The 27,282-nt window shown below is 38.1% G+C and overlaps 2 protein-coding genes across 6 annotated transcripts; one reads left to right on the plus strand and one right to left on the minus strand.

The window, feature by feature from the left end:
• Window positions 1-2,834: 2,834 nt before the first annotated feature.
• Window positions 2,835-14,407, minus strand: LOC114364288 (uncharacterized). 2 transcript variants are annotated; one of them, XM_028320389.1, is made up of 12 exons: window positions 14,275-14,407; window positions 13,814-13,931; window positions 12,806-13,575; window positions 11,728-11,949; window positions 10,716-10,882; window positions 10,212-10,327; window positions 9,728-9,977; window positions 8,621-8,828; window positions 7,361-7,471; window positions 5,074-5,166; window positions 4,206-4,363; window positions 2,835-3,731 (listed from the first exon to the last, which is right to left on the minus strand). In XM_028320389.1, the coding sequence occupies exons 2-12, from the start codon at window positions 13,843-13,845 to the stop codon at window positions 3,678-3,680; spliced, it is 2,181 nt and encodes a 726-aa protein (XP_028176190.1). In that variant the 5' UTR covers window positions 13,846-13,931; window positions 14,275-14,407; the 3' UTR covers window positions 2,835-3,677. The 2 variants fall into 2 exon arrangements, with proteins under 2 accessions (XP_028176190.1, XP_028176189.1); XM_028320388.1 differs by having other exon boundaries at window positions 14,224-14,407.
• A 2,084-nt stretch (window positions 14,408-16,491) lies between these two features.
• flfl (serine/threonine-protein phosphatase 4 regulatory subunit 3 flfl) lies at window positions 16,492-27,145 on the plus strand. Of its 4 annotated transcripts, none has more exons than XM_028320424.1 (10): window positions 16,492-16,580; window positions 16,959-17,373; window positions 17,550-18,485; window positions 18,569-18,761; window positions 19,206-19,348; window positions 20,512-20,687; window positions 21,337-21,527; window positions 22,032-22,289; window positions 23,258-23,394; window positions 24,806-27,145. In XM_028320424.1, exons 2-10 carry the CDS (start codon window positions 17,077-17,079, stop codon window positions 24,947-24,949), a joined length of 2,475 nt encoding a protein of 824 aa, XP_028176225.1. In that variant the 5' UTR covers window positions 16,492-16,580; window positions 16,959-17,076; the 3' UTR covers window positions 24,950-27,145. The 4 variants fall into 4 exon arrangements, with proteins under 4 accessions (XP_028176225.1, XP_028176224.1, XP_028176226.1 ...); XM_028320423.1 differs by having other exon boundaries at window positions 16,536-16,616; XM_028320425.1 differs by having other exon boundaries at window positions 16,536-16,616; window positions 23,258-23,367.
• Window positions 27,146-27,282: the final 137 nt, after the last annotated feature.

Here is a 27,282-nt window from a genome sequence, read left to right on the forward strand (position 1 = left end):
TACTCTCATATAATATTTAGGGCACATGCTATTCATACTTTCGTACATTGTCCACATACTGTGTCCATTAAGAAATGATATGCATCCACAATGAACGGCCAGAAATATTTTTCTAGCTTGTTAATAACAAATTAATATGTATTTCATTTCTTAATGGTTATTCTTTATATTTTCCATAGGTACATAATTTACAGTCCTGAAACAATTTACATATTACATATTATTATTGCTATTTCAATAAAACCTTGTCTGGCATCTCGGTATCATTGTAACATGTACTATTAGAATTAAAAATAAGGAAGACGAGCAAAATGTAATGAACATTTTGCTTAACATTTAATAATTTTGAAACAAGGTCTTGTTAAGACTAATCTGATTCTGTATTATTGGTTTTATTAGTCTTTTACTGTTTGAAAGTCTTATTCCAGACTCATAATTTGTCATAAATGAGCTTTATCCACATCTAAATATTTTCTAAAAGACTCCACGCTTGTTTAAGGGTAAAAATATTTTAAATAGTTCCATACGTCTCTTTGATACCGAGATGAAAACACAGACAGGTCAAATATAAGGCAACTTATATATCCAGATTTACATTGTAGTGGTGTTTGGTTTTATTATATTGTTTCTATTAAAATGCTAAGCAAACGATAAAACTATGTTCCACCAATATATGAGGCACAGTCACTTTCCATTTGATTCCTCTATATACAGATTAAAGCATTATTATCTGAGTAAATATGGTTTGTTCTGTGTACACATTCCGCGCTTAATTACAATAAAAATGTACAAATTACCAAATAAGAATTGTCATAAAAAATTAACACTAATCGATCACTGTTTTACTTTCATCTTGCCATCTTTACATTTAATTTCTATAATGTTTTAATTTGAGCACTGAAAATGTATGTCTAGTTTATAAAACACGCATTTGGTCAGATTAAACGCAGAAACGTTTAATTTGACATTATGTGGAATTACAAATTGAATTATTATCATTATAAATTTTTCGTGACAAACTTTTATTTAGCAATTCGTAGACACACGATACGTTTTGCGGACATACAGTAAATACAATTAAAATTATATCTAGTTATTGCTTAACGTTCTAGCATCTCATGAAAAGATTTAGGCGGCTTACTTGAAATCCCATTTTCACATTTTTCATGCAAAAAAGCAATGATATTTCGATAGACACTTTCAAATACGCTCGACTGAGTTTTCAAAAGGTACAGCATGTCGACTTTGGCAAAAAAGGTTATTTTTTCATTTAAATCGGGGCTTTGGTAGATTTAACAGTAATTCATACACCGGTAATTGCATTACGAACAGCAACTAGAAATCGCAAAGGATGCGTTAACAGTGTAACAGGTAATATAGCTTGAGTTGCTAGCTTCGACCGCGTCGATTAATTTTTTCATGAAACGGTCATACTCTTTAAAAATAACGAGTTTTCAGCCTTTCAAACAAAAGTTTTCTTTACGATGAAGCCTAGACTGTAAACTGTTTGTATACCTATTACAAATAAATAAATAAATAAAGTAGTTTTTCGCCCAACTTCTGTAATAAACAATCGTCATAATTGAAATAGCAGTTTTGTTTGGTCGTGAAATACAAACAGTTACTTTCAAATAACTAGTAATGATTTATATAAATAGAAAAAGATAGCGAATCAGTTCACAACGCGTAAAATTGCTCTATCATTGCAATTCGTAATGAAAATTACCAGGTATAATAAAGGCTTTGTTGTTTATCGGACTTTGGTCTGTAACAAAACAATGTCAGATTATTCAGACTTATGTTATGTTTTGGTTAATGTCATAAGTTATGAAATAAGTTTGTTTGTTACGATTTAAATTTGCCTTTTTAAATGCATCAGCTGCACACAGTTTCATGAAATGCGCCAGATAAAGTGTCATTCGATTTTGATTCGCGATTATTTCGCTCTTTAGTCAAGTTACAAAGCAGTTGATATTATGCAACTTTATCGAATCGAAGCAATTACGACCGTTACATTATCTAGAGGCGATTCAATAGGATAGTGAACACCATAGTCAACATTTTAAAGAGTTAATTGTCAAAACGTGACATGTCCATAAATTTTGTATGTCAAAGAGGATTATTAAAGATTGCTTTTAAAGATTGGTGGCTTGGTTATTAGTGTCAACCACCCAATTGCTTGCCTAAATAGTACGCAATTCACGGTAGTGGCAAAAAGTATCGCGTGTATAATGCATGAAACTTTCCACAATACAACTTGATGCCCGACTTCACTACAGGAATCTCTAATATCGTTCACTTAAAAAATGTGTTACATACAAACATTACGAAAAAATCGACTGTGAATTTTACTGGAGCGAATATGTCATAATTAACAAGACAATTTTAATGTATTATTTTGTGACAAAAAACTTAATAACCTAACTTAATCGTAATAAAGTTGAAAGTAAAGTATAATTAATGTCATCAAAATTAATTTAAGTTACAACACATGAATTCTGATGATGATATAGTTTATGAGATCGCTATTTGAAAAGATGTATTCGTTTATAAACTATTTTACGAGTTTCATAAAAATACATGTTTAGTTATGAACTAAAAATATTGCAGAAGTAGGTACTTATGTAAGCTTAGGCGCAGACCACCAATTTTTATTGGCCGATAGTTGAGTCGGACTGTTAATCAGTATGGACATGTATGAAAGTGCGCACATTACACCGATTTGGTATCGGCCGATTCTTCATACAAATTAGAATCGGGCACAACTATCGGCCAACTAAAAGTCGGTGGTCTGTGCCTAGGCTAAGCGATATTATCGCCAATACATTATAAAAATAAAAAAAGTTTATCTTGAAAGAACATGAAGATTATCTCCATATTCGTGTTTATGATTGCACATTCCTGTAGTGACTTTCGAGCCAACAAACATACCACGACACAACCCAATTCACGACACGACACAATGCTACGCATAACAATTCCTCTAAACTATCCTATGACAACGACGACGAAGGCGAAGTTACCTACGAAACGCCACCAGATGTCGCATCGACCACAAACTAAAGTAATCATAGGCTTTTTGACCCAGGCAACATCCCCATTTCGTTTACATTTTCAAAAAAATAAGTAGGAAGATTAAAATTAAGTTCGACAGTTAAACGAGATCGAGAAAACTTAAACTAAGCCTTCAACTACATCCCTTATATTAAACCCATTATTAGTAGAGTAAAATTAAAGTGTATCTGGAAAAAATCCCCACATAAATACTAATTTGGCATAAATAAGAGTACTGTAGAATGTGGACGACACCCGCCATTCATTCTCACACATTGCACAAATTACACATGCGATGAAGTGTATAAAAGGTTAAAATTACGCATGTATAATTCAAACAACTGACATTCTACTCGTGTACTTTCCTCTATTACGAGAGCCTAATATCCGAGTAAATTGTCATTAAAAATAATAATATTCAACATTCCAACACATTCTCTATACGAAATACATTCAACTCTTAACACTTAAAATAATCACCCCTACACAACCACACATACGAAACTTAAAGCATGAAGAAAAATATTTTCAACTCTTGAGACTATGAATATCGAATTTGTTCCTAAGTTTTATAGTACACAAAGTTTATTTTTGCTTAACATAACAAGTGTAAAGTTATTATGTTATGAGGGCGCGCTTGTCGACATCTCCATGGCCACTGACGCTGGAACTTGTATCTGCAAGCGATTATTTAACGTTAAATAACTTAATTATTTAACCAAGAAAGAAACTGATATGTCAATTTGATTTTTTTTTAATCATAATATCTTTATTTTTTACTACGTTCACTGACAAAATAGAAGGGATAACTGAAAAAAAAAAATTGAAAATACAATCTTGGCTGTTAAAATAAATTCAGACGCCAAAAGGCAATCGATGTTAGTGTTTATTGTAGATTTTGCATGAAACATTATCATACGCCGTTTTGGCACAAAAATATTTGTAGTTTTATTTGATTCTTTTTGGTCTTTGTATTATTTTTTTTTGACAAATAAGGATTTTATATTCTTATATACCTACATGACGTCACTCTAAAAAGTAAGTACTGTCTAAATATCACGTATTTCGAAATAACACGTCATGAGTTCGTGTTCGCCGCCGTCACTGAGCTAAATGCACCTCTACACTCTAAAAAATAAGTAACAAATTACCTTGTTCTTGGCCACGGCGTGCGGCGCGTGCACGAACACAGAGTCGGTCATGTCGAGCGCGCGTTCGTCGAGCACTCGCTCGTCGAGCACACGTTCGTCGAGCACCGCTTCTAGCGCCGCCGCTAGTTCCGAACCCGCGAACGCTGGACCACCTTCCGCTAAGAAAAGAATATGATACTTCATAGAAATGCTGTTACATGCTACATAATTTGTTTTCTAAATGTACAAATGAACACTGTTTCTGTAGCTAACTTTAACGCGTGTCTATGAATAAAGCAGTAAAAACTAAGCAGTCTACAGTAAAACACCGATTCGACGATGTGACTTTAGTTGATTCCAATTAAGCCAAAATAACGCTTAAAGATTCTTATATTTCTTATTGGGTTATTATTTAGCCACTATAAGCGACAGCGGTATTCGTAATAAAATTAAGCAATAGTGAACAAATAAGCAGTAGTGTTCTTTTTCTATTGCTGTCGCTCATACATTCCATATATTCCATACATTACATTGTTCGTTAAGGCCCAGAGCAGACGGTGAAACGCAACTGCAACAAAACTGCAACTTCCTGATGATTCTGATGAAAGAAACTGAAACTGAAAGTTTCAAACTGGTCGCGTCATGTCATCTCAACGGACGCTATGGCAGAAACTTAGATGCAACTCAAAAGTAACTAGCAGTTGCAGTTTCGTTGCAGTTGCGTTTCACCGTCTGTTCTGGGCCTAAATGATGTAATGACCTCAAACCTATTAGGTTCGCTGAATTCAATACCCGTTTACTAATTGTTTTAAGAAAATAATGGAACTTCCAATATCTTCAACTATGCTACTTTCCTGCAAGATGTTTTAAAAAAGTATTGTTAACATACCTTGATTAAAAAACTCCGTGAAAGCCTCATCAGGAATCTGGCTGAGGACCGAAGGATCGAGGATGTCATCATGCGGAACTTGCTCCACCTCAACTGTTGGAACAATTACGAATATTATATTAGCGCTTCACTCAGTGCCTGAGGTATGGCAGCGGCACGGGAGTGTTTTTGTAACGTCAAACATCAGCAAGACTTCAGCGTTCAGCTTTTGCCCGCGGCTTCACCCGCATGAACTTTAGTTTGTCACAGATCGTCATAAATTATAGCCTATATGTTATTCTGGATTATAAACAATAATACCACAGAATAATAATAAGTATTACGTACAGAAGTTTTACTTCGCGAAGGTATTTAAAAAAAAATATGCTCAATGTCATTAACAATATGGTGGAATTTAGCTTGTCTCAAGAGTCAAGCACCATTTTGTTGACAAACGTCAGTGATCGGTACTGCGCCGAAGCCATAGGGCTGACTTCGGTAAAATGATGTGTGACGTGAGGTGCTAAACTGCGGAAAATGGCGGAGGAAATACATGATTAAGCATGAATTATCATAAATAATATTAACCACTTATTATTTACCTCTCAGTGTCTTCAGGCAACTTAAAAAAGTACATTCTGTGTTTTTATTATTATTTAGATTATTTAGGCAGTTAAATGCTGCACAGTATTTAGTATACCATTGTCTTAATTTTTTTCCATCATACACAAGAATACGCGTGCGTGAGTCAATGCTCGCTCGTATGTGGGGCCTTGTCGAATAGTAATCCTGTAGGGTGCCATCGTGCTTGTTTTGTTTTCGATGTAAACTCGCGGAGATGAATAGGCCTGGTTAAGCACTGAGTTAACACCTCAGCAGATATGGGAGCGTCACGGGAAGATTTATGTAACGTCTAACGTCAGCAAGACTTCAGCAGGTCTAGACAAAGTGCACTTTTTGATCGAATCGAAAATCGAATCCGTCAAAACTCCATAAAAAAGGCCTTTCGACCACTTTTCCCTCAGATTTATATGCTGTCACGTGACACGTCATAATGTGTCAATGTCACCCCTCCTCCCGTGACCTCAGGTACTGAGTGAGTTAAGCGTTAAGACCTAAAGAATCGAATATTATACAACATATTTATGTATCCAATATTATACAACTATTATATAGCAGTTACACAATGTGATTTGCAACAAATGAAAGTGGAAAGTAATAACAATAAATGTAACTTTCTTTTCCTATTAGCTCGTAGTTCTAGAAAACATATTTATTGATGCTACAGCTTTTTTGTTTGGACACTGGTAACTAGTGATTTTATTCGCTACAGAAAGTGACAGTTGAATTATTTTTAAGAGATAAAAACTTGGTACAACGCTCAATTAATTTTTTTTTTTAAAGTACACCAAACTAATTAAGTACACCAATAACAACTAAATATGTAGAGCTCTTATTGACGACAGCACATAAAGCTAAACACAATGGCGTGTTATCTTGTTGCAATACAGGCTATTTTACAACAGAAATGTAATTTGATGTGCTGTGTACTATGACGACTGGATAACGGATATTCATGACTATGTGCTTTCGTACGTCACACTATAGATCGAGCGCTTTAGCAGAGTAAATACAAATGAGTAGGTCATCTTCATAGAAACGCACCGAGCGCGGTTTGTATGTGAGCGCGCCAATACGTATGCCGCGCGCACGCACACACTGACAAAATTCGGGGCAACTCCCCGCTAATCAACGCTAAATTCTACTCATTTGTATTTACTCTGGCTTTAGTCAGTCAGTGTCTGACGTATGGGAGCGGCACGGGAAGGTGACGCGATGACGGTCAATGTCAACGAGACTTCAGAATTGTATATAGTTCCAAAATACTGAACTGTCCTATCGATGACATTGACAGCGGGGCGCCACCGTCAATACCGGATCGCTGGTTCCGATTTTTACCATGTTGGAAACCATATAGTTTAACGATGGCAGCGCACCCCTGTCATTGAGTTTGGTGGGACAGTTCAGCGTGGGTCATCTATATGCTCTGTCACGTCACAATATGTCAATGTCACCCCTCTCGTGCCGCTTTCATACTTCAGGCACTGACTGAATGAAGCCACTAAACCATACCCCCTTATTTCAAAAAAGTTAAACCGGGACGAAAACTGGTTTAAAATGATTCTGATCCTAACTAAATGTCAATTTAAACCAGGGTTCAACCAGTCTAACTTTTTGTAATAAGGGGGATAATATTTGCCACTGTCGGGATTCGAACCCGCACTTAACCATCAAAAGCAATACGCACCGAGTTCATGGGAATTGCTCGCGACAGTGATGTATTCATTTTCGCTGAGCGCGCCCATGGCCGTGTCTTCCGAACTGTCGTAGGTGGATGAGTTTGAACACACGTTGATTTCTGAAACAAGAATTAAAAACCTTTTATAATGCCATAAAAAACCCTGTTGCCTTGAGATCTAATCTAAGCTTTCCCATTTCCTGCTATTCGTTTTCAATCAAAACTTTTTTCAAGTCTAACTTTGTACTAACGTGAAAAAGAGTCTGTCTTCCAATGATGGATAGATATGACGACTCCAAAAGATATGTTTCATGGATTAGTGTTCACCACACGCTCTACTAAGTTTATTTGCTGCTAGGTCTATGTTGTGGAGTGTATTTTAATTGTCCGTGAGTGCCCGCCGACTATTCTTTCAAAAAGAGAGCGTATTCACCTTAAAGGCCGGCAACGCACCTGTAACACCCCTGGGACCACGGGTGTCTATGGGCGACGGTAATCACTTAGCATCGGGTGATCCGTCTGCTCGTTTGCCTCCTGTCACATAAAAAAAACTAACACTTACCTGAGAGCGATTGTTCAGCGCTGGGCGTCTGCGGCACAAAAGCCGTGTGGAGATAACGAGTCAGCCATGTTGGTTTTAATCTTAGCGCATGAAATCATGACCATTCTAACTTACCTGAGAGCGATTGTTCTGCGTTGGGCGTCTGCGACACAAAAGCCGTGTGGAGATAACGAGTCAGCCATGTTGGTTTTGATCTTAGCGCATGAAATCATGACCAGTCTTTACCTGAGAGCGATTGTTCAGCGCTGGGCGTCTGCGGCACAAAATTGTTCAGCGCTGGGCGTCTGTGGGGCTACCGCCGTGTGTGGGCTGAGAGGCCTCACGGCCGGCGGGGGGCAGGGCCTCGCAGGCGACGCCCAGATGAGTCAACCATATGGCCGTGCTAGTGATATCAGCAATAACTTCGTTTTTAGCAAGTCTTATATTGATCGAGAATCGGCGTAATGAGCTCTTTCAGATAAGGTGACAGGTGTTTTAATGGCAAAAATTGGAGATGCTGACATCGCTAGCACTGGTAGTAATCTTAGCGCATGAAATCATGACTATTCTAATATTTACCTGAGAGCGATTGTTCTGCGGTCGCTTCATCATGTTGGTTTTCATCTTAGCGCCTAGTCATTAGTAATCTAACACTTACCTGAGACCGATTGTTCTACGTGAGAGGAGAGGAAATTCTACGTGCTTGGCGACCGGACTTTAACATTTACCTGAGAGCGACTGTTCAGCGCTGGGCGTCTGTGGGGCTACTGCCGTGTGTGGGCTGAGGGGCATCGCGGGCGGCGGGGGGCGCGGCCTCGCGGGCGGCGGCCGCCTGCGCCGCTTGGGCCGCCGCGGGGGCCTCACAGGCGCCGCCCAGATGCGCTTGCGCACCGCCTTCTTGGGCCTGCAGTCGCGGGCCAGCTTGTCATAGTTATCCTGAAACAATGGTGCTGATGTTAATGTGTCATAGACGCTCTACGGTCATAGTATCCATGAATACAGCGAGACACGTGACGTTAAAACACTTGTCTTTTACTAGCGTCGTTTCAATTAAAGAAAATCTAACGTATACGTAGCACAATACGACTCACTCCTAGCACGCGTCCTTCTCTTCTCGTCTCTCTTGCAAACACAGTAACGCAAATGACGTTAAGCCACTGCTCTAGTGTTAGTGCCCAACAAACAAAAGCGACCATACACGTAACATAATAAGACTCACTCTCTTCCACGAAGCAGTGGCTAAAATCTGCTTCTTTAGCGCTAGCGTCACGTGCAATAGACAAAAGCGACCCTAACTGCAACATCATAAGACTCACTCTCTTCCACGCGTGCTCCGTGCACAGCGGCGTCTGATCCTGCAGCGGAAGCAGCGGCTGCTTGCAGCGCGTACCACCCGCGAACACCACGGCGCGTAAAGCCGCTGCACTAGTGCTAGCGTCACGTGCAATAAACAAAAGCGACCCTAACCGCAACAAAACAAGACTCACTCTCTTCCACGCGTGCTCCGTGCACAGCGGCGTCTGATCCTGCAGCGGAAGCAGCGGCTGCTTGCAGCGCGTACCACCCGCGAACACCACGGCGCGTAAAGCCGCTGCACTAGTGCTAGCGTCACGTGCAATAAACAAAAGCGACCCTAACCGCAACAAAACAAGACTCACTCTCTTCCACGCGTGCTCCGTGCACAGCGGTGTCTGATCCTGCAGCGGAAGCAGCGGCTGCTTACAGCGCGTGCCGCCCGCGAACACAGCCCGCGCATGGCGCGTAAGGCCGCTTCTCTGGCGCTAACTTTACATACAAAACAAAAGCGACCCTAACCGCAACATCATAAGACTCACTCTCTTCCACGCGTGCTCCGTGCACAACGGCGTCTGATCCTGCAGCGGAAGCAGCGGCTGTTTGCAGCGCGTGCCACCCGCGAACACAGCCGCGCATGGCGCGTAAAGCCGCTGTTCTGGCGCCATCGTGACGTGGGACAGACAAAACCGGCCGCAAGGTATTGGCGGCTGAGTGCATCGTTCTTCAGCGCAAGTGCCTCCCGTTATGTGCTCCATTGAAGCGCTTTCGCCTCCCGACCAACCACTTAACCTGTGAAAGAGATAAAACAAATTTCAAATTAAAACAATGTCGACTCGCTTGGGTTTTTTAGTGTGCTCATTTCACCTCGGAATTATTTCACCCAAGTGATATCACCCAGGTGAACATGCATGAGCCTCATGAGTCTCATGAGTGTATACCGGCAACGATTCTTCGTGATAATATCAAACTATTTATACCATCATTATTTATAGACAATTTTAACCGACACATTACTCCAATTACCTCAGTTGCCTCCGTTCCTGTGACGTCAACAACGAAGGCATGCCTCGTATTGCTAATAAATGGTTCACTGTTGGGGTTGGAAGACTTGATGACGCTCCTTTTTTGCTCAGTTGATTCTGCAAATGTGAAAAATGAAATATTTTTAACATCATTATTTGTCAAATAGAAGATTCGGTGATCCAGTAAAAATACAGTGGCGCCAACTGGTGAGCGCAAACAGAATAATCCTGATTAAATTCTCCATCGTCGCGGTGTTTACCATGATGTGCTGTCGTCCATACTCATTTCTTCCTTATTTCTTCGTAAAAAGGGGGACTTTACCACAAAAATACAGGGTGTTGATTTCAATCCTCGCCATATTTTAGGGAGTTGATTAAGTAGCTAATTCTAATGTATAAGGTTTGATGTGCTGTCGACTACAGTGGAAGGCTTATATTTTATCAATCAAGTTAATCATCAACGCAACATCATCTTAAAACTGTTTATACATACGACAACACCTACCTTGACCAGCGTAGCTAGTGACCGGTGCTCCCTGAAGCTGCCAGCGAACTCTAGTTCCCCATCGGCCCTCGCTACGTGCCTCCGCAGCGCGGCCCGCCGGAGCGCTAGCCTGGCCCCTCTTGACTCCGTCGCGCTTTCCTCAACGCATGCTGATCCAAAACCACCCTCTGTAATGTTATGTGAATACTTGATAAAAGTGTAGGTACTTGACCTTTTTTCTTAAAAAAATATTCACGAATATTATTATGGATATCAAGTAGAGTTTACTATCAAATCATACCAAATCGTACATTAATTAATTAAGATGAACTTAAAAATATACTCGCATTGTAATATTTGTAATAATGTAAACAAGAACTATGACTTGAGGTGATGAAATACTCATTGAAAATACATGAGTCGTTCATTCATTGATAAGATTAACATTTTCATATATTTTTTTCCCTGATGGAAGTGCAGTGTATACTACATATTTCTATAGTTTAATATCAATAATTTATCATCCCAAGCCAGTACAGCGAATTAAATACATAATTTGTTATTGGCAATAGAATATGAGATACAAAGATTCATCATACCAACTAAAACATAGTATTTCATGTTCAGTTGATAAATAAATATTGTTTTAACTGTAATGTCTAACATTATAATATTTTAAGTTAATTGCAATTGTATTATATATTATAAAAGTTATAAGTAAGTAGACTTTAAGATTTATAAATTTAATTATTGTTAATAATATTTAATAACTGTTATTTTGTATTGCTGTGCCCAACCGGGTGTGCATTTGTATGTTAGTACCTAGTACCTAACAATATACAGTGTATTCATTATGTGCAATAAATAAATAAATAAACTTTTCGTATTACTGTTATAAAATATAACTGTTTCCCAATGTAGAAAGGCAGATAGGCTCTATTTTAATCAGAATTAATAAGAAAAGACTTTTTCAAACTAAATCAAAAGTTCCTAAACGTTTTTAACATCTATAAAATATTAATAAATCACGTACCATACTCAGGCATATTATCATCATCACTGCTGCTGCTCTCAAACTGCCTGAAGGCGTTGGGTTTATTCGTGAGTGGTCCACAGTTGAACAGTTCCTCTCCTGGTGCGTGCCACGATCTATTCGGCAGAGGTATGACGCGCGTCTGCGCTTGTATCCGTTGTAGGGCTTCGTGGACCGCCGGGCCTCGGCCGCGACGCGCTTTAGACTGAGGCGTGGCTTTACCTGAAATGATTGGACTCTATAAAGGCGGGTCCAGACATGATCATTTTACCGATCCGATCACCGTATCCGTATCGTCGACGCGTATCATGATCGCATATGTGGACGGGTAATAAGGCTTTATGTGTCACATAGATTAGATTTGAATGCCAATATGTGCCTTATAAAGCCAGGTCCAGACATGATCATTTGACCGATCCTATCACCGTTCATATCAGCGTATCCGTATCTACGTATAGTATCAAGCCCCGTATCAAGTTGTGGACGCCTCCGATTTGCTCCATATCTTCTATTATCTGTATCATTTTGGATGATCGGAAAAAAACCGACACGAAATGGGAAGGGCCGTATCATAACGGCGTATCGAGATCCCGTATCATGATAGGTATATATCATTACCCGTCCACATATTATTATGCGTTCATGATACGCGTCGACGATACGGATACGGTGATCGGGTCGGGCAAATGATACATGCCTGGACCCGCCTTAGGTATTTCGCCTTCTATTGAGTCGTCGCTATACCAGAAAATGAAATGCGCCAATGCTTACTAGAGAAATGTACTGTTGTGGTCTCTTTCAGACATTGAAGTTGGCATATGGCGTCGATAGGAACCTTTGACGTTTACGTCGTAGGCCGCGTATAGCGTTTATGAGACCATAGCCTGAGGCACTGTTTTGCCCTATGCTTCTCCTTTCATGATTAACCTTCAAAAGACCTTCTACAAGAAACAATCAATGTGAAACTACTTCTACATTTATTATTTAGTAAAGAAAATATAAGTCTTTCTAAACCAAGGCAAGAACCTATCATTTCTATTAGAATCTTAGCTAAAATTTTTATTCTAATCACACTTACCTCCTTGAGTTTTTTTCGGTGTTGGTGCTGGTATTTTAACAGGAGGGGGAGGGCCTGATAAGGGCTCAGTTTTTATGATAGTAGCTGGAATACCTTCAACAAGCCCTTGTTCTCTCTTAAACACATCCAAGAAAGTTTCCGACACAGACCTAGCCACAGCAGCGGTCTTCCCTTGATTGGAACTAGCGCTACTAATACTGCTTTTGTTGCCCGCCACAGGAGATGAAGCACTACTTCGCCCCTTCGGACTATGAACACTGGAGCGACGAACTTCATTCAGAGAATTTGTTCTCATCTCTTTTGTAACCTGACTTTTACTTTTCTGAGCTTTGGTATCTTTAAAAATAGGAGATGACGATTTTGAAATAGGTGGATAATGCCCGTTAGGAACCTCAGTTTTGATTTCTTCTTTAATCTCCCCATTCGTAAGTGATTCTATGAGATCAATTTCTTTACTGGGGCTGTCTAACATTTTATTCTTAACATCAACATTTTCAGGAAAAATAAAAGCATCCTCTGTATGGCTCACTGTTATTTCGCTAGCTATGACGTCAGAGTCATGGAACGTATATAATTCGTTGGGATCTATTTTAAATTTGGTATGGAAGAAGTTTTCGTTGAGGTGTGTTATGTAGGGCTGCTCGTCTCCAGAACTATCCTGTATGTACATGTTGACCTCGTTGCTGCAGTTCCCCGCCACGCCCTCAACTGCCATCTTATACTGCGTCGCGCAGCTCCCATCAGATATATTTTGTGGAATACCACTGAACCTGGAAATTTTATTAAAATATATAAGATTCTAAACATTCTGAAGAATAACTTTTTATTTTCTTAATAAAACATAACTGTGATTCATTTACAAGTTTCATTGTTCATTGAAAGCGATAAAATTAGTTTCTAGAAGGTGTGGCAATGTTCCGGCACAAAGGTTAATGGATTCATGGATTATAAAAAGAACATTTACCATGATAAAGAGCACAAAAGATGAGCCTTGATAAGTATACTAACCCCACATTTTCTGAAGCACTCAAATAAGACATAATGGGTTCATTTTACAACTTGTTAATAAAAATAATTCTGCTAGAATAATGATGTAGAAAAAAATATTTGGTCCCACTGCATCATACTGGAAAGAAATAGAGTAGAAAATTATGACGCTGTGATCTAAAATTACGACTCTAGTGATTATAAAAACACAAATATTGTGCTTTTTACGACAACAATTTCATTGATAAAATTGACAAACACAATGACATCTGTCAAGTAGAGTAGGTATCATCAATTTTCCTGGAAAATTCCAACATTAAATTGTCTACAATACTGAATTATGAATAAACTAGCATATTTTGTATTAGATTAACTAGCTATTTCTACCACAAAAGCCTCAGAATACCTAAAATAAGAACGCAAAATCTCACATTTTACTATTGATGATTTCCGGTACATTTTGCTTAGGAATAAATATTTACCTAAAGGGAATTAGGGTAATAACACTAGCCGTCTATTTTGAATATTAATTTGGCTGAAATTAATAAAACAAAACACATAAATTCAATAACATCGAAAGAATGACAGAATACAGCAAATGGCAGCCAAAATGCGGTTACGTTCAGAAATCAACAAGAAAAAAAAACGTTGATTACTCATCACACTAGCTCATTTTGTAGCTCATTGCGTGTAGCTCGTGGTTTCTAAACGTGACAAGGTGTTGTCAGCTAGGCGGACAAAGTGACCTCGATCCTTCTTCGATCACACGAAATCAGCGAAATAACGCAAAATGCTCAAAGAAAATAAATAAATATAAAAAGAAATAAAGATAGAAAAAAACTAAATTACTAGCTTTTGCCCGCGACTTCACTCGCGTGATATTTTGTGTTCCACAGAAAAACTTTATCGTGCGCATCGCGCAGGGAAGTAGGGATAATAATAGGGATAAACACATAAAGCAATCAAAATTAAATCATATTTAACATTTTGGCGCACTTTTATTACCTACACCCTTATAATCACAGTACACTCCACATGAGTGGTGGCTTCTGGGCACGGGAATTGATTAAATCTTATATTGACAATAACTAACCATTGCGCCAATGTACTGTAAAACTAAAACAAAACTGGTAAGTAGTCTTATTATCTTAATAAAATATCGCGAATGAAGATACAAATTAATAAACTGTGAAGCTACAAACAAAACCAAAGGAGAACAACCACTTTCTATGAAGCGTTGGGCCCAGTACTAAGTTATTTGTACAGCTACAAATTTTATGTCGTTTTTATGCCTTCATAAACTAGTTTATTATTGTGTTTATTTGAGGTTGCTAACTAGTGTCATTCTCGAGAAAACTAAATTAGAAAAAACTAGAAAAAATGATACTTTTATACAAAATCAAGTCGTCAGTTACCCAAATCGCAAGCAGAATCCGTTAGAAATAGCATAAAATGTTATTAATCGATAGTTTTATTTCTTCTTCTTCTTTTAATTCGTTTTAATTCAATTCAACAAGCATTCGCAACAGTCTCACCTTTTAATCTATCTAAGCCTTTAGTCATACTCTCTAATCTGTGGTCTCATCTGTGATTCGCAAGTGACATTGCTGCATTGACAGATGACAAAACGAATTATAGATGACCCACGCTGAACTGTCCCACCAAACTCAATGACAGGGGGGCGCTACCATCGTTCAACTATATGGTTTCCAACATGGCAAAAATCTGAACCAGCAATCCGGTATTGACGGTGGCGCCCCACTGTCAATGTCATCGACAGGACAGTCCAGTCATACTCTCTAATCTGTGGTCTCATCTGTGATTCGCAAGTGACATTGCTGCATTGACAGATGACAAAACGAATTATAGATGACCCACGCTGAACTGTCCCACCAAACTCAATGACAGGGGGGCGCTACCATCGTTCAACTATATGGTTTCCAACATGGCAAAAATCTGAACCAGCAATCCGGTATTGACGGTGGCGCCCCACTGTCAATGTCATCGACAGGACAGTCCAGTATTTTAGAACTATATTTTCATTCAATAATTCATTCAATCATTTTAGTTTTGTCATCTGTCAGTACAAACCTTCTTAAAGATCAAATACACTGAATTGTCCCACCCGTGACATTGACAGGGGGCGCCACCGTCAATACCGGATCGCTGGTTCCGATTTTTGCCATGTTAGAAACTATATAGTTGAACGATGGTGGCGCCCCCCTGTCAATGAGTTTGGTGGGACAGTATAGTGTATTGAGTCTTTAATCGATTGACTTTTAACGTTCCATTTTACGTTATCTTAGATTAAATCATTAATTCGTTTTTATTATTGTATACGACTTACGACATCAGTTAAAATTATCATTTTTACCGTAAAATACTCCCTAATGTATGCGTAATATAATATCAAAAACCTACCAATGTACAACTCTGTACAAACTTGGGCCCAAAATGGTTGTTCTCCTTTTTAATCACTTTTGTACAATATACCTACCATAAAATACCTACACTCACCTACACTAGAAAAAAAGTGAAATCACCACTATGGAATGGAGTTAATAAAGTAGATTATCTGAAAAATCAAGCTGTTTTTAGCCTTAAAAACCACCAAATTATACATTTTACGAATAATCATCAGAAAAACCTTGTAAAACTTTACATTCAGCCGTGATTCAGCGCAGTATGATTTGAATCTGCCGCGCTTTGTATTCGATTTGAGAACCCCAATCTCGAAGCGTTGTTGTGAATCCAATATGGCGATATTTGATGTTAGACTATTTTGAAGGTACGTCAATTTGACGATTGTATAATGATAATTCCGGTAAATATCATAAGTTTTGTACGTCTATTGAATGCAACTGAAGCTGTTCTCTTTATTGCGATAATTTTGGAAGTTCGCGCAGTGTAGTGAAAGGCAAATAAGTTGTATTGTTTTGTTTGTGATTTCCGATAATTTTGTGAATATTCCATTGTTAGACCGAATTGCAGTTTATAGTTTTCAGTTTGTGGCTGAATAAATTGTGGATTGCGCTGTTTTCAATTGAAAGGAGGCTTTTTTGTTGTATATTTTACTGTGTTTTACATAAAACTCGAGAACAAGATACGAGTAATTACGGTAATTAGAATTGCGAACATCACATTGTAACATTGCTGTTTCTTTCAGAAGTGCACATGTTTTTATACAAATGGGAGTTAAATAAGATATTATTGGGGTGCAATTCATTAGCGCCATAATAATTGATTCATTACTTGAGTACGTAGTCTTTAGAGCGTTGACTATCATGACAGACACTAGACGAAGAGTAAAGCTTTACGCTCTGAATGCTGACCGGCAGTGGGACGACAGAGGTACAGGTCACGTATCATCATGCTATGTGGAGAGACTCAAAGGCACATCCCTGCTAGTGAGAGCAGAGTCAGATGGTTCTCTCCTACTGGAGAGTAAAATACAACCAGATACAGCATACCAGAAACAGCAGGATACACTAATAGTTTGGTCAGAAGGAGACAACTTTGATTTAGCATTAAGTTTTCAAGAGAAAGCAGGCTGCGATGAGATATGGGAAAAGATTTGTCAGGTATGTAATTTTATTCATTTACTTCCCTCCTTCCTTCAATAAATAATTCAATAATTTTTCACAGATTTGTTCAAAAATTTGTTTCTTGTTAGAATCTTATGAAAGCAATGCACTCATATTGTTAGGTTGGGTAAACATAAATAAGCTTCAAAATTAAATTTTCATGTGTGTGTCAGGTCCAAGGAAAAGATCCTTCAGTTGAAATCACACAAGATATTGTTGAAGAGTCAGAAGATGAGCGCTTTGATGAAATGTCAGATAGTGTACAACCAGTGGAGTTGCCAGCCTGTGAAATGGGCCGTCTGGAAGACATCAGTGAGCTAGTGAACAGCTGTTTAGTTTCACCAGCACGAAAAGATAAACTTGCAGCAGCATTGGAGAGCCAACACTACATAAAGAAACTACTCAACCTCTTCCACATGTGTGAGGACATCGAAAACATTGAAGGATTGCATCATCTCTATGAAATCTTCAAAAGTATTTTTCTTCTCAACAAAAACACACTATTTGACACAATGTTTGCTGATGACACTATATTTGATGTGGTCGGGTGTCTTGAATATGATCCCAGCCTGCCACAGCCTAAGAAACACAGAGAGTATCTAAGAGAGTTGGCCAAATTCCGTGAGGCTATTCCTATAAAGAACCAAGATCTCCTAGCTAAGATACATCAGACATACAGAGTGCAATACATTCAGGACATTGTACTGCCTACACCAACAGTTTTTGAGGATAATCTGCTAAGCACATTATCCAGTTTTATATTTTTCAATAAAGTAGAAATAGTTAAACTTATAGAAGAGGACGAAAAGTTTTTAACTGATCTGTTCAAATTGCTTATTGATGAGAAGACACCGGACACAAAGAGAAGGGACTTAGTTCTATTTTTAAAGGAGTTTTGTAATTTTTCACAAAATCTACAGCCACAGGATAAGGATGTGTTTTATAAGACCCTAGTTTCATTGGGTATCCTGCCAGCCTTAGAAATTACATTAAGTATAGATGATCAGAAGACCAAGACTGCATCTATAGATATTTTAACCTACATAGTGGAGTTTTCTCCTTCTGTCGTGAGAGATTATACTTTACAGCAAGCTAACAATACTGAAGAGGTAAACTATCATTATCTTATTCAACTCAAATTATTTGAAACAGTTTCTTATAGCCAAATAATAATGATTCCTTTAAATTTCAGGAGCAAATGTTGTTGAACATTGTCATAGAACAAATGCTTCGTGACCGTGACCCTGAACTCGGTGGAGCTGTGCAGCTAATGGGTGTGCTACGTATCTTACTCGACCCAGAGAGTATGCTGGCATCTGTGAACAAAAGCGAGAAGGCAGACTTCCTAAACTTCTTCTACAAACACAGCATACAAACTCTGATAGGTGAGTGACCTTGACCGATATCATTGGCTTATCATATAAACACATTATTATGATAATAATATGACATGTGATTATAAAAACTTATGTTGCTTACTTGCATCTAAAACTAATGTCATTGCACTGAAAACTGATTTATGACATCATTCATCAGTTATATAATCTGTAATGATTGGTTTATTATACATTATTATAATGTTTGGCTTATCATATTTAAACAGCATCACTCATAGTGACTTTAGTTATAAATTAAATAGGGCAGAACAAAAACCTTTAAATTTTGATGAAAAATTGAGGGGGAAAAGGCACAATAGGTAAAAATATATTAAATATCTTAACTTTTCACTCTTCAGGCAAAGTTACTGTGAAAGTTTGAACATTACAGTTTTGTTGAAAGAGAATCTGATAACTTTGTTTTCTGTTGACTGATATTCAATCTTGTTTCAGCCCCTCTCCTAGAGAACACAACTGGTGAGAAGCCACTAAAAGAAGACTACCACACTGTGCAGCTATTGGGTCTGGTATTGGAACTGCTATCATTCTGTGTGGAACACCACACCTACCATATCAAAACCTGCATACTCAACAAGGTTTGTTTAGCAATTTGTATGTAGCTAGCTTTTGCCCGCGGCTTCACCCGCGTGAAATTTTGCCACAGGTTATCATAAATTATAGCCTATGTTATGTATATTATTCTGAGTTATAAACAATACTACTGCATACTGTAACTTTCGCATTTATATTTGTTGTTGGCTTTGGATCTGTCTTAGTATTCATTTAAAGTACAGTTTACAATGGCATCATCTAGAAGCATAGTCTACATTGATGTTTTGAAGTTGCCCAGTTTGTCAAGATCATTAACTCGTTTTTGGTTAGAAGTCCTTGCAGATGTTTGCATAAGGTCTACCCCTGTGGGCCTAAGATGAGCGCCGCGATAAGCGTTTATCACGTCATTGTATCGATTTTACGCGATAAACCCATAAATTTGTCATCTAAATAAAATCATCAATAGATTTTATTACGACGCGCATCTTAGCCCGGCTAGTCCAGGATACTTTTAGAGAACAATAGAAGATATCTATCAGGGTATAATGCATGCTATAAGTTCAAATCTAGCCAAATTATACCTGTAAAGTCATGTTTTATGTATTTGAATCCTTTATCTAGTCACCACATTACAAAGTTATTTTGAAGATAGGTAATTATGCTGTGATTTTTGACAAAAAAAGAAAACTAAGTACTGAATGTACTGATACAGGCTAGTGGTTGATAGTTTGTGTTGACATTAGAATGTGAAAACCATAGAGAATGTCTCGCACGTATATGCGAGTTTTGACGTCCACAATCAGGGGAATCACCTGTGATGACGTAATGCCAATTTCTTGAATAAACATAAATGATGACTCAACTCATTTCATACATTGGGGAGTACATTAGATTCAGTTATTAGTTGTTACAAACTAGCACGTATTGAATGCAACATAGCATTGCTTATGTTGCATTGCAACAGTTGTCGTTTCGTACACACATAGACTTCAGGTGTTTCTACACCATGATAAATTCTTATCGACGATGTTCTAAGACAAATCGACCCATGACAGTTCGCGCAACTTGTCATGCCTATGATCGCGCCGTGATCACGCCGGCGATGGCGGTCTGCACGCTTTGGTGTGGTTGAAGCATTAAAAATAAAGTCCTATACAAATGAAGAATCAGTTTCTCTGTACTTTAACTTTTGTCTGATCTGTTTTAGGATCTCCTCCGTCGTATACTGGTGCTGATGAGGTCGACGCACACCTTCCTGGTTCTCGGCGCTCTAAGGTTCATGCGGAAAATAATCGCACTCAAGGATGAATACTATAACAGATACATTATCAAGGGCAATCTCTTCGCGCCAGTTATTGACGCTTTTCTTAGAAATAATGGCAGGTGAGTGAACAAAAATGGCTAATGACTTGTTATAAATCGTTTCATCCACGAAGAGGCGCGCCATTCTTGCGCTAATGTTTGAGTGTTATCGGTACACGCTAAATCATCCATGAGTGCACACGCACACTACAATAATGACGCTCGGATTGCTCGGATTAAACTCCCCGCACCCTGCGCTTTACTCGACCAAAAATTGGTGGGGCGCGTCTTTGTGGATGAAACCATCAAAATCAACATCCCGTGGAGTGTCTCGCAAAAAACCGATCCCTTTGAATTTTTTGAATTTGTAATTTGAATTTCAAACACACATGACTTTGTTCACACGACATTCCAGTTTTTCAGGATCCTACATTACTGGATCGTCGTTTAAACGAGCCCTAAGTCTAGCTTTCAAATTAGGCGTTTTGAAACGGACGTTAGTCGTGCGTTTGTAAGACTGCACACTAACTTGATTATTTATTGTTGCAAAGCTGTTTTTATACAATTTTCCATGTGTGGTACTGCATATGGACGACTAACGTCCATTTCAAAACGCCTAATTTGAAAGCTCCTTTAGTTTTGGCTTAGGGCTCGTTCCCACGACGATCCAGTAGTGTAGGTGCAGATATTGTATGAAATTGAGTAATTAACTTACACTGTTATTTTTCAGATATAACTTACTTGACTCTGCTATACTAGAGTTATTTGACTTTATTAGACTAGAAGACATCAAATCACTTTGTTCTCATATAGTGGAAAACTACGGTAAAATTTTAGAAGACGTTGAATACGTACAGATATTCAAGGCATTAAAAACGCGGTATGACCAACACCAGGACAAGTTGAAAGAGAGAGATAGAGGTAATGAATTGTTATATTCTTTTTAATGGCTATGCTTACTCATTTCTTGCTATGTTTCAGCACTTTTTTATTTTTTTATTTCACTATACCACCTGCATGTTAACACTCATGTCTCACAAATTAATATCTATTAAAAATAAACAATATGGAGTCAATTAACAAAAATACTTATAAAACTAATACAAGTAACTGCCCTTGCTTGTACACTATTAAAATGCATGTTTTTTGCCAGTTTTGCATGATTTCATGTGGGCGATAAGTAATTAATTCAAGTGAAATACTTATTTGTTGTATTATGCCATTGGATTCCCCCTAAATTATCTTAGAGCTGTAGTGTATTTTTGATATTCATAAATAGAAAATAGTAAACGCAAATTAACGGGCAATAGAAACAAGTCCGTGTAGTTAGTTCCCATTACGTACACAGTAGTTAGCAAACTATAATGTTCGTATTTAAAGTGTGTGAAGTGCGTTTCACGTGAACACTTTAAAACCACCTTGCAGACGCGCTGCAAACCGGGACGAATCCGAGGAATCCGAGAGAGATGGCCGCCTTAATCTTAGCGCCGATCGTTCCAGTGAGCGGCAGTGTGGGTGTGACGGAAGCTGTAGTTCCGTCTCTTTTGCGCACGAGGTACCGACGAGAGGCGCGCGCGCCGGACGACGAGGAAGAAATGTGGTTCAACGATGACGACGAGTTGGAAGATGACGCGCCGTTGGACGCAGCGCAGCCGCATGCGCATCACACGCTCGACGCCATTGGTGAGGGCTTGTTCACCTATTAAAGCCTTGATCACACGTACCGAGCAAACGGGCGAGACAGTGCTCTCGGCCGAGTACTCGGTGTGTATGAACATTACGCCGAGTGCTCGTAGTATGTGACTCGCTAACTGTCTCGACCGAGTAAACATTTTACTGACTCGCCCGTTTACTCGGTACGTGTGATCAAGGCTTTAGGTTGAGTTGCACCACCTAACTTTGACCGTAACTATAACGTTATCCGGTGCTTTTTGTATGGAGTTTGAAGGATTTTTGACGTTTGTCAAAGTTAAAATAAGATGGTGCAACCCAGCCTTAAGACTTTTAGCTTTCACATTTAGGCGGCTTAGCAACGCGACAAACGCGCAACAGATGCGCTGCCGATAATTTCATACTATATGAGAGCGGATGCCTGCCTTCACATTATAAAAACGCTGCTGTCGCGCTTCTCAAGCCCTAATGTGAAAGCGGCCTTAGACACCCCGCAGACTTTTTGTCGGCCAATACTTTGGTCTGCTTGCAATTTGTATGAAGAATCGGTCGATGCCAAATCGGCGTTGCGTCACGTTAGCCGGTTTTTAGTCGACTGCGCCAGAAGGATATTTTTCGCGTTTCTTTGGGCAGATAGAGAGATTTTAGTAGAGACGTCGTTAGATTCGTCTCAATTAATGTGTAATTCCAATTGTATGTCGATCCTTCGAACTCCTCTCGTTTTCTTCTGATTGAATTTGTTAAGGGTCCCATGTCAGTTAAACTTTTCCCTGAGACAACTTTTGCCTTCACTGGTTGAGTTTTTGTTGGTAGTAGATCCTGTCTACACAGGAACTGCAACTAGTCGATTTTCACTGGATTTTATTGGCTGTAGATTGTAGTTATACAGGAGTTTTAGACGTCACTTTTCAACTATTATTTTCTATCTTCTTTTTTCTAATTAAACGGTGTTTATTAATGTCTAAATTGTATGTTTTCAGGGAAAATAGTTGAAAAGAAAGTGTGCTCGAGCACCGAGACAGTGAACGGCCCTAGCAGGGTGCTCCTCAGCACCACCACTGCCCCCAAGCCCACGCACAGTGACGTTCAGGTATCCTCGCCCAGATTACTCAATAAGGTAAAATTTAAGTTCCCTCTCGCCACGACTTTCGCTTAGCTGGGGAATCATCGAGTATTATACGTAATAACGCAACTCTGGGTCATGGAAATTAATATTCAATGAACTTGAACGGAGGAAATTTCCTATTATGAATAGCACTAAGTTAATGTTTACATTTCAAACAAATTGTAAAATGCTAATTCGCAGTTACACGTTTTTAGCGTATTTACTTTGTAACAATGAGTATTTTTATCTACTTTCAAGATTGTTTTGTTTTGACGTTGCAATTAAACTCAAGTTTCCATGATTTTGAGTAAGCCAATTTTACTAAGCTTTGTATTCATGTGGTGAAAGATATCTATCAAATAAAATTTATTTTCAAAAATATGATAAAAAGGTGGATTTCTTCAAAAATGTCCCATTTCTTCAACCTTCTGACATCTGCATAAAATTCAAAAATATTGGCAACGATTTAGCTACCAGTGGGATTGGTGGTGGACACCACCAACCAGATTTATGTAATAATTTGGATAGATGAAAAAGGTGGTTCTCAGAAGCGAAAGCATCCATCTGGTAGTAAAATTCCTTCCTAATCCTTTGGTGTTGGTTATTTATATCTGCTTCATACTGTGTTTGTTGTAGAATAATGTTTTGTACTATGTTTTGTACTTAATCATTGAGACTTTTTCATAACATTGCATGCTGGCATGATAGCATGTTTTTATACCAAAGATGTGTTAATATTAAAAATGTGTTAATAAAGAAATCATGTACAATTTTTATAGTGGACTAATGCTGTGTGCAGTGTGTTACTTAAAAACTTTAATAGGTTTTTTAGTCATAATTTGTTTTTTTTTACATTGCTTGCTTAATATTTTCGAAGACATTGGTGCTAGCTACGCTAATATACTAATAAGAATATAACTATTTCTAACAGCTACAAAAAATAGTAAAATAGTGAAACACATTTCAGTGGTCGTAAAAATTTTTTTGCACTTTTTAGACATAACTTTCCCAATGGTGAGTTTGAACTAACTAACTAACTAACCGTAATTTGTCGAACCTAATTTGCCCAATCACTTTTTTTTGTAATAATTATCAATTATAATTAAAAATGTTTTCTTAATTTCTTAAAATAGCTGATTGATTTATTTAGTATAGTTTAATTTTTTTCCAATCAGAGTTAAATCCAGTTTTCAGCGTCATTTCGTAATACTGGCGCTCTAAACATTTACACGTACACAACATAATTTTAAGTTTTACACTATGTTATGTAGTTATAACAGGCGCTTTTTCACAACACAAATAAAGACTACATCTGGATATACAGTTAACTAAATATCTGTATATTTAGCTACTTTCAGTGTTTTTATTACTCACGTACTCATTTAATATACGAAACGTATACTATAACAATTCTCCCGTACAGGGTCTCGTGGATTACGACGGGGATTCCGACGAAGAAGAGGAAGGGGGCGGCGGCGGCGGCGGCAGCAGCAGTAGTGGGGAAAACGCCGGCGCCGGCGCAGCAACAGGCGAAGAGAGAGACGCAAAGCGACCGCGACTCGCGTAGTCGGCGTCTCGCTCCCCCCGCCCGTTTCAAGGAATATAACCGAGCTCCCCTTGTCTCGCAGCGCTGTGCATTACCCAGTGAAACGACGGAATGCAGTAAGATTTACGTATATTATTATCACTCTAGCTCTATGACGCGCGTTGGCGACAGTCGAGCGGCCGCGTGTGACGTCATCGAGCCACTCCTCGTTCCGCACGTGAAAGCTTAAAGTTGAACAAATGTCTAGGATGGACCGTGTAGCCAAGCTCTTTCGCCTTAAATGAATTGTTAGAATAATAAACCTCGGAACGCTCACTTGGCCGGCGGCTCGCTGAGACCGACCGCCGATCGATTGAGTGTTCGCGAAAGTTTTCTCTTAAACAATTAAGTCAATGAAATGACATTGTAGGGGTCTAATTATTTGGGTTCGATTCAGTTTCTTGTCGATATAACATAATTTAAGAAAATAATATTTAAAAATGTGACAATTGTACATTTGGAAATGATTTTGGAGGCTTCGAAAATTATTTTCTTTGTCTTCTCAAAGTACTAAAACTGCTACAGTTATTATTATTTATTAATTATTTATCAATGCATATCTTAAATATTTGTGAAAGTGCGCAGGTATTGAAAATCGTTTATCTTGTTTGATACAATATGTTATTGAGGGTTTTAATATGAACCCTGGACTGTCCAATGTCCCCAGTTGGTTATGTTCATATTTTATGTAAATAATATTGGAGCACTGCCACATAGGTGTTGGGCTCTAAACTTAGTTAGTGTATGAATTACTTCATACAGTAGTGTAATTACTTTGAATGGCATCAGAATGTAGAATGCTGGTGACAATGTGTAGAAAAAAATAATTTAACGGTTAGGTTATTTTTCCGATGGATCGTAATCACAAAAGTACAAAGAAAATAAGAGTGGGAATCATACTTTTAATAATAATAGTTAACAACATTGTGAATGCGAGGAAGTAATGTTGACAATGTACGTATTTATGTATGAAACTTATTTTTTTTTTATAATCACAAGACCAATCAAATGTTTCGTCGTGAACTGTGCTGTGGAATTGCTACTCATTAGTGATTTAAACTTTTTTGGGTGTTACTGTAATAATGTGAGACGTATGTACTTTATATAAAGCTATTTAACATGTGTGTGGATCAGTATAAACAATGATACAAAAACGATATAAGGTTGTATAGCACAAGAGTTGCGAGAGTGCAACATTTCTTTGTGACAGGTTTTCTATAACTTATTAATATCTGGTAGCATAAATGTTGTCTATTTCGGAAATAAATTCGAAAGGGTGTGTCAATCAAAGAATTATATCTTTTTGTTCCGATAAAATCAACACCTTTAATCTAGAAGTCTTATTTCTAAGCCTATAAATTTTGGTCAACTGTAGCATACAATTGAAATGCACATCAAACCAATATGATTTATTATGAACCAAGACGTTGAAACCTTGGTTCACATGCATATCTATTCTAAATTATGTTGGATAATGCATGTTGTATTGAATTACGATGCGCATTGCAATCGCTTCACATGAAACTTGCTCGGAAGATCACTATTTATAGCTTCCAGTTGCGTTAAGAAATGCCTGAAAACCGCGCCTGGTACATGTTCTAAATTTGTCGTACGCAAGCAAAGTTGAGTCTCAACGAGAGCGTTTATGAATCGAACAATTGACATCGAGTCATTCTTAGTAAATTTATTTATTCGCGTGCAAGTCACTTGTCACAAAAGTATCACATTAAAATAAACCTTCAACGTAATATACCGTTCGTAACGGTCGATAACGATTGAAATAATTGCTCTCAATGAGGACATACCGTTTATTAAACTAGCAAATTACTAAACCGCGTTATATCGAGTCTATTAAGTAAATTGCGACTTGCGAAGGGGGCGTTATGAGTAGCCAACCAGACGCTGGCTTTCCCAACACTGTCCGGTGATAAATACATAAGAATTCGAATCTTCTGTCATTTCGTATCGGCTAACCGTTCGACCACAACTCATCGTGGCGTATTTATACATTCATACTTTTTATACATTTGATAATAAACCCCGTCGCTCCGGTGAGTAATCCTCGATTTCGTTACTGGTTGGCTAACGTTATTGGCCAAATAAGCCGAAAAAATACAAAGTATATTTAAAAGATTTCAAGCCAATAGGGAGCACCAGTAGTTTCTTTCTGTTTTCATAAACTTGAATAGATAGATTATATAGAAAAATATTCGGGCTTCTATTGATATGTATGTATGTATTTATTTGCATTCCTTTTCATTCATTTTTGTGCTTTTTCGAGATAACACGCGAATGATGAGTTAGTTATGCTACAA

Source organism: Ostrinia furnacalis, unplaced genomic scaffold (assembly GCF_004193835.3).
Source record: "Ostrinia furnacalis isolate ACB-3 unplaced genomic scaffold, ASM419383v2 OfSCF7368, whole genome shotgun sequence".
NCBI classification, from domain to species: domain Eukaryota; kingdom Metazoa; phylum Arthropoda; class Insecta; order Lepidoptera; family Crambidae; genus Ostrinia; species Ostrinia furnacalis.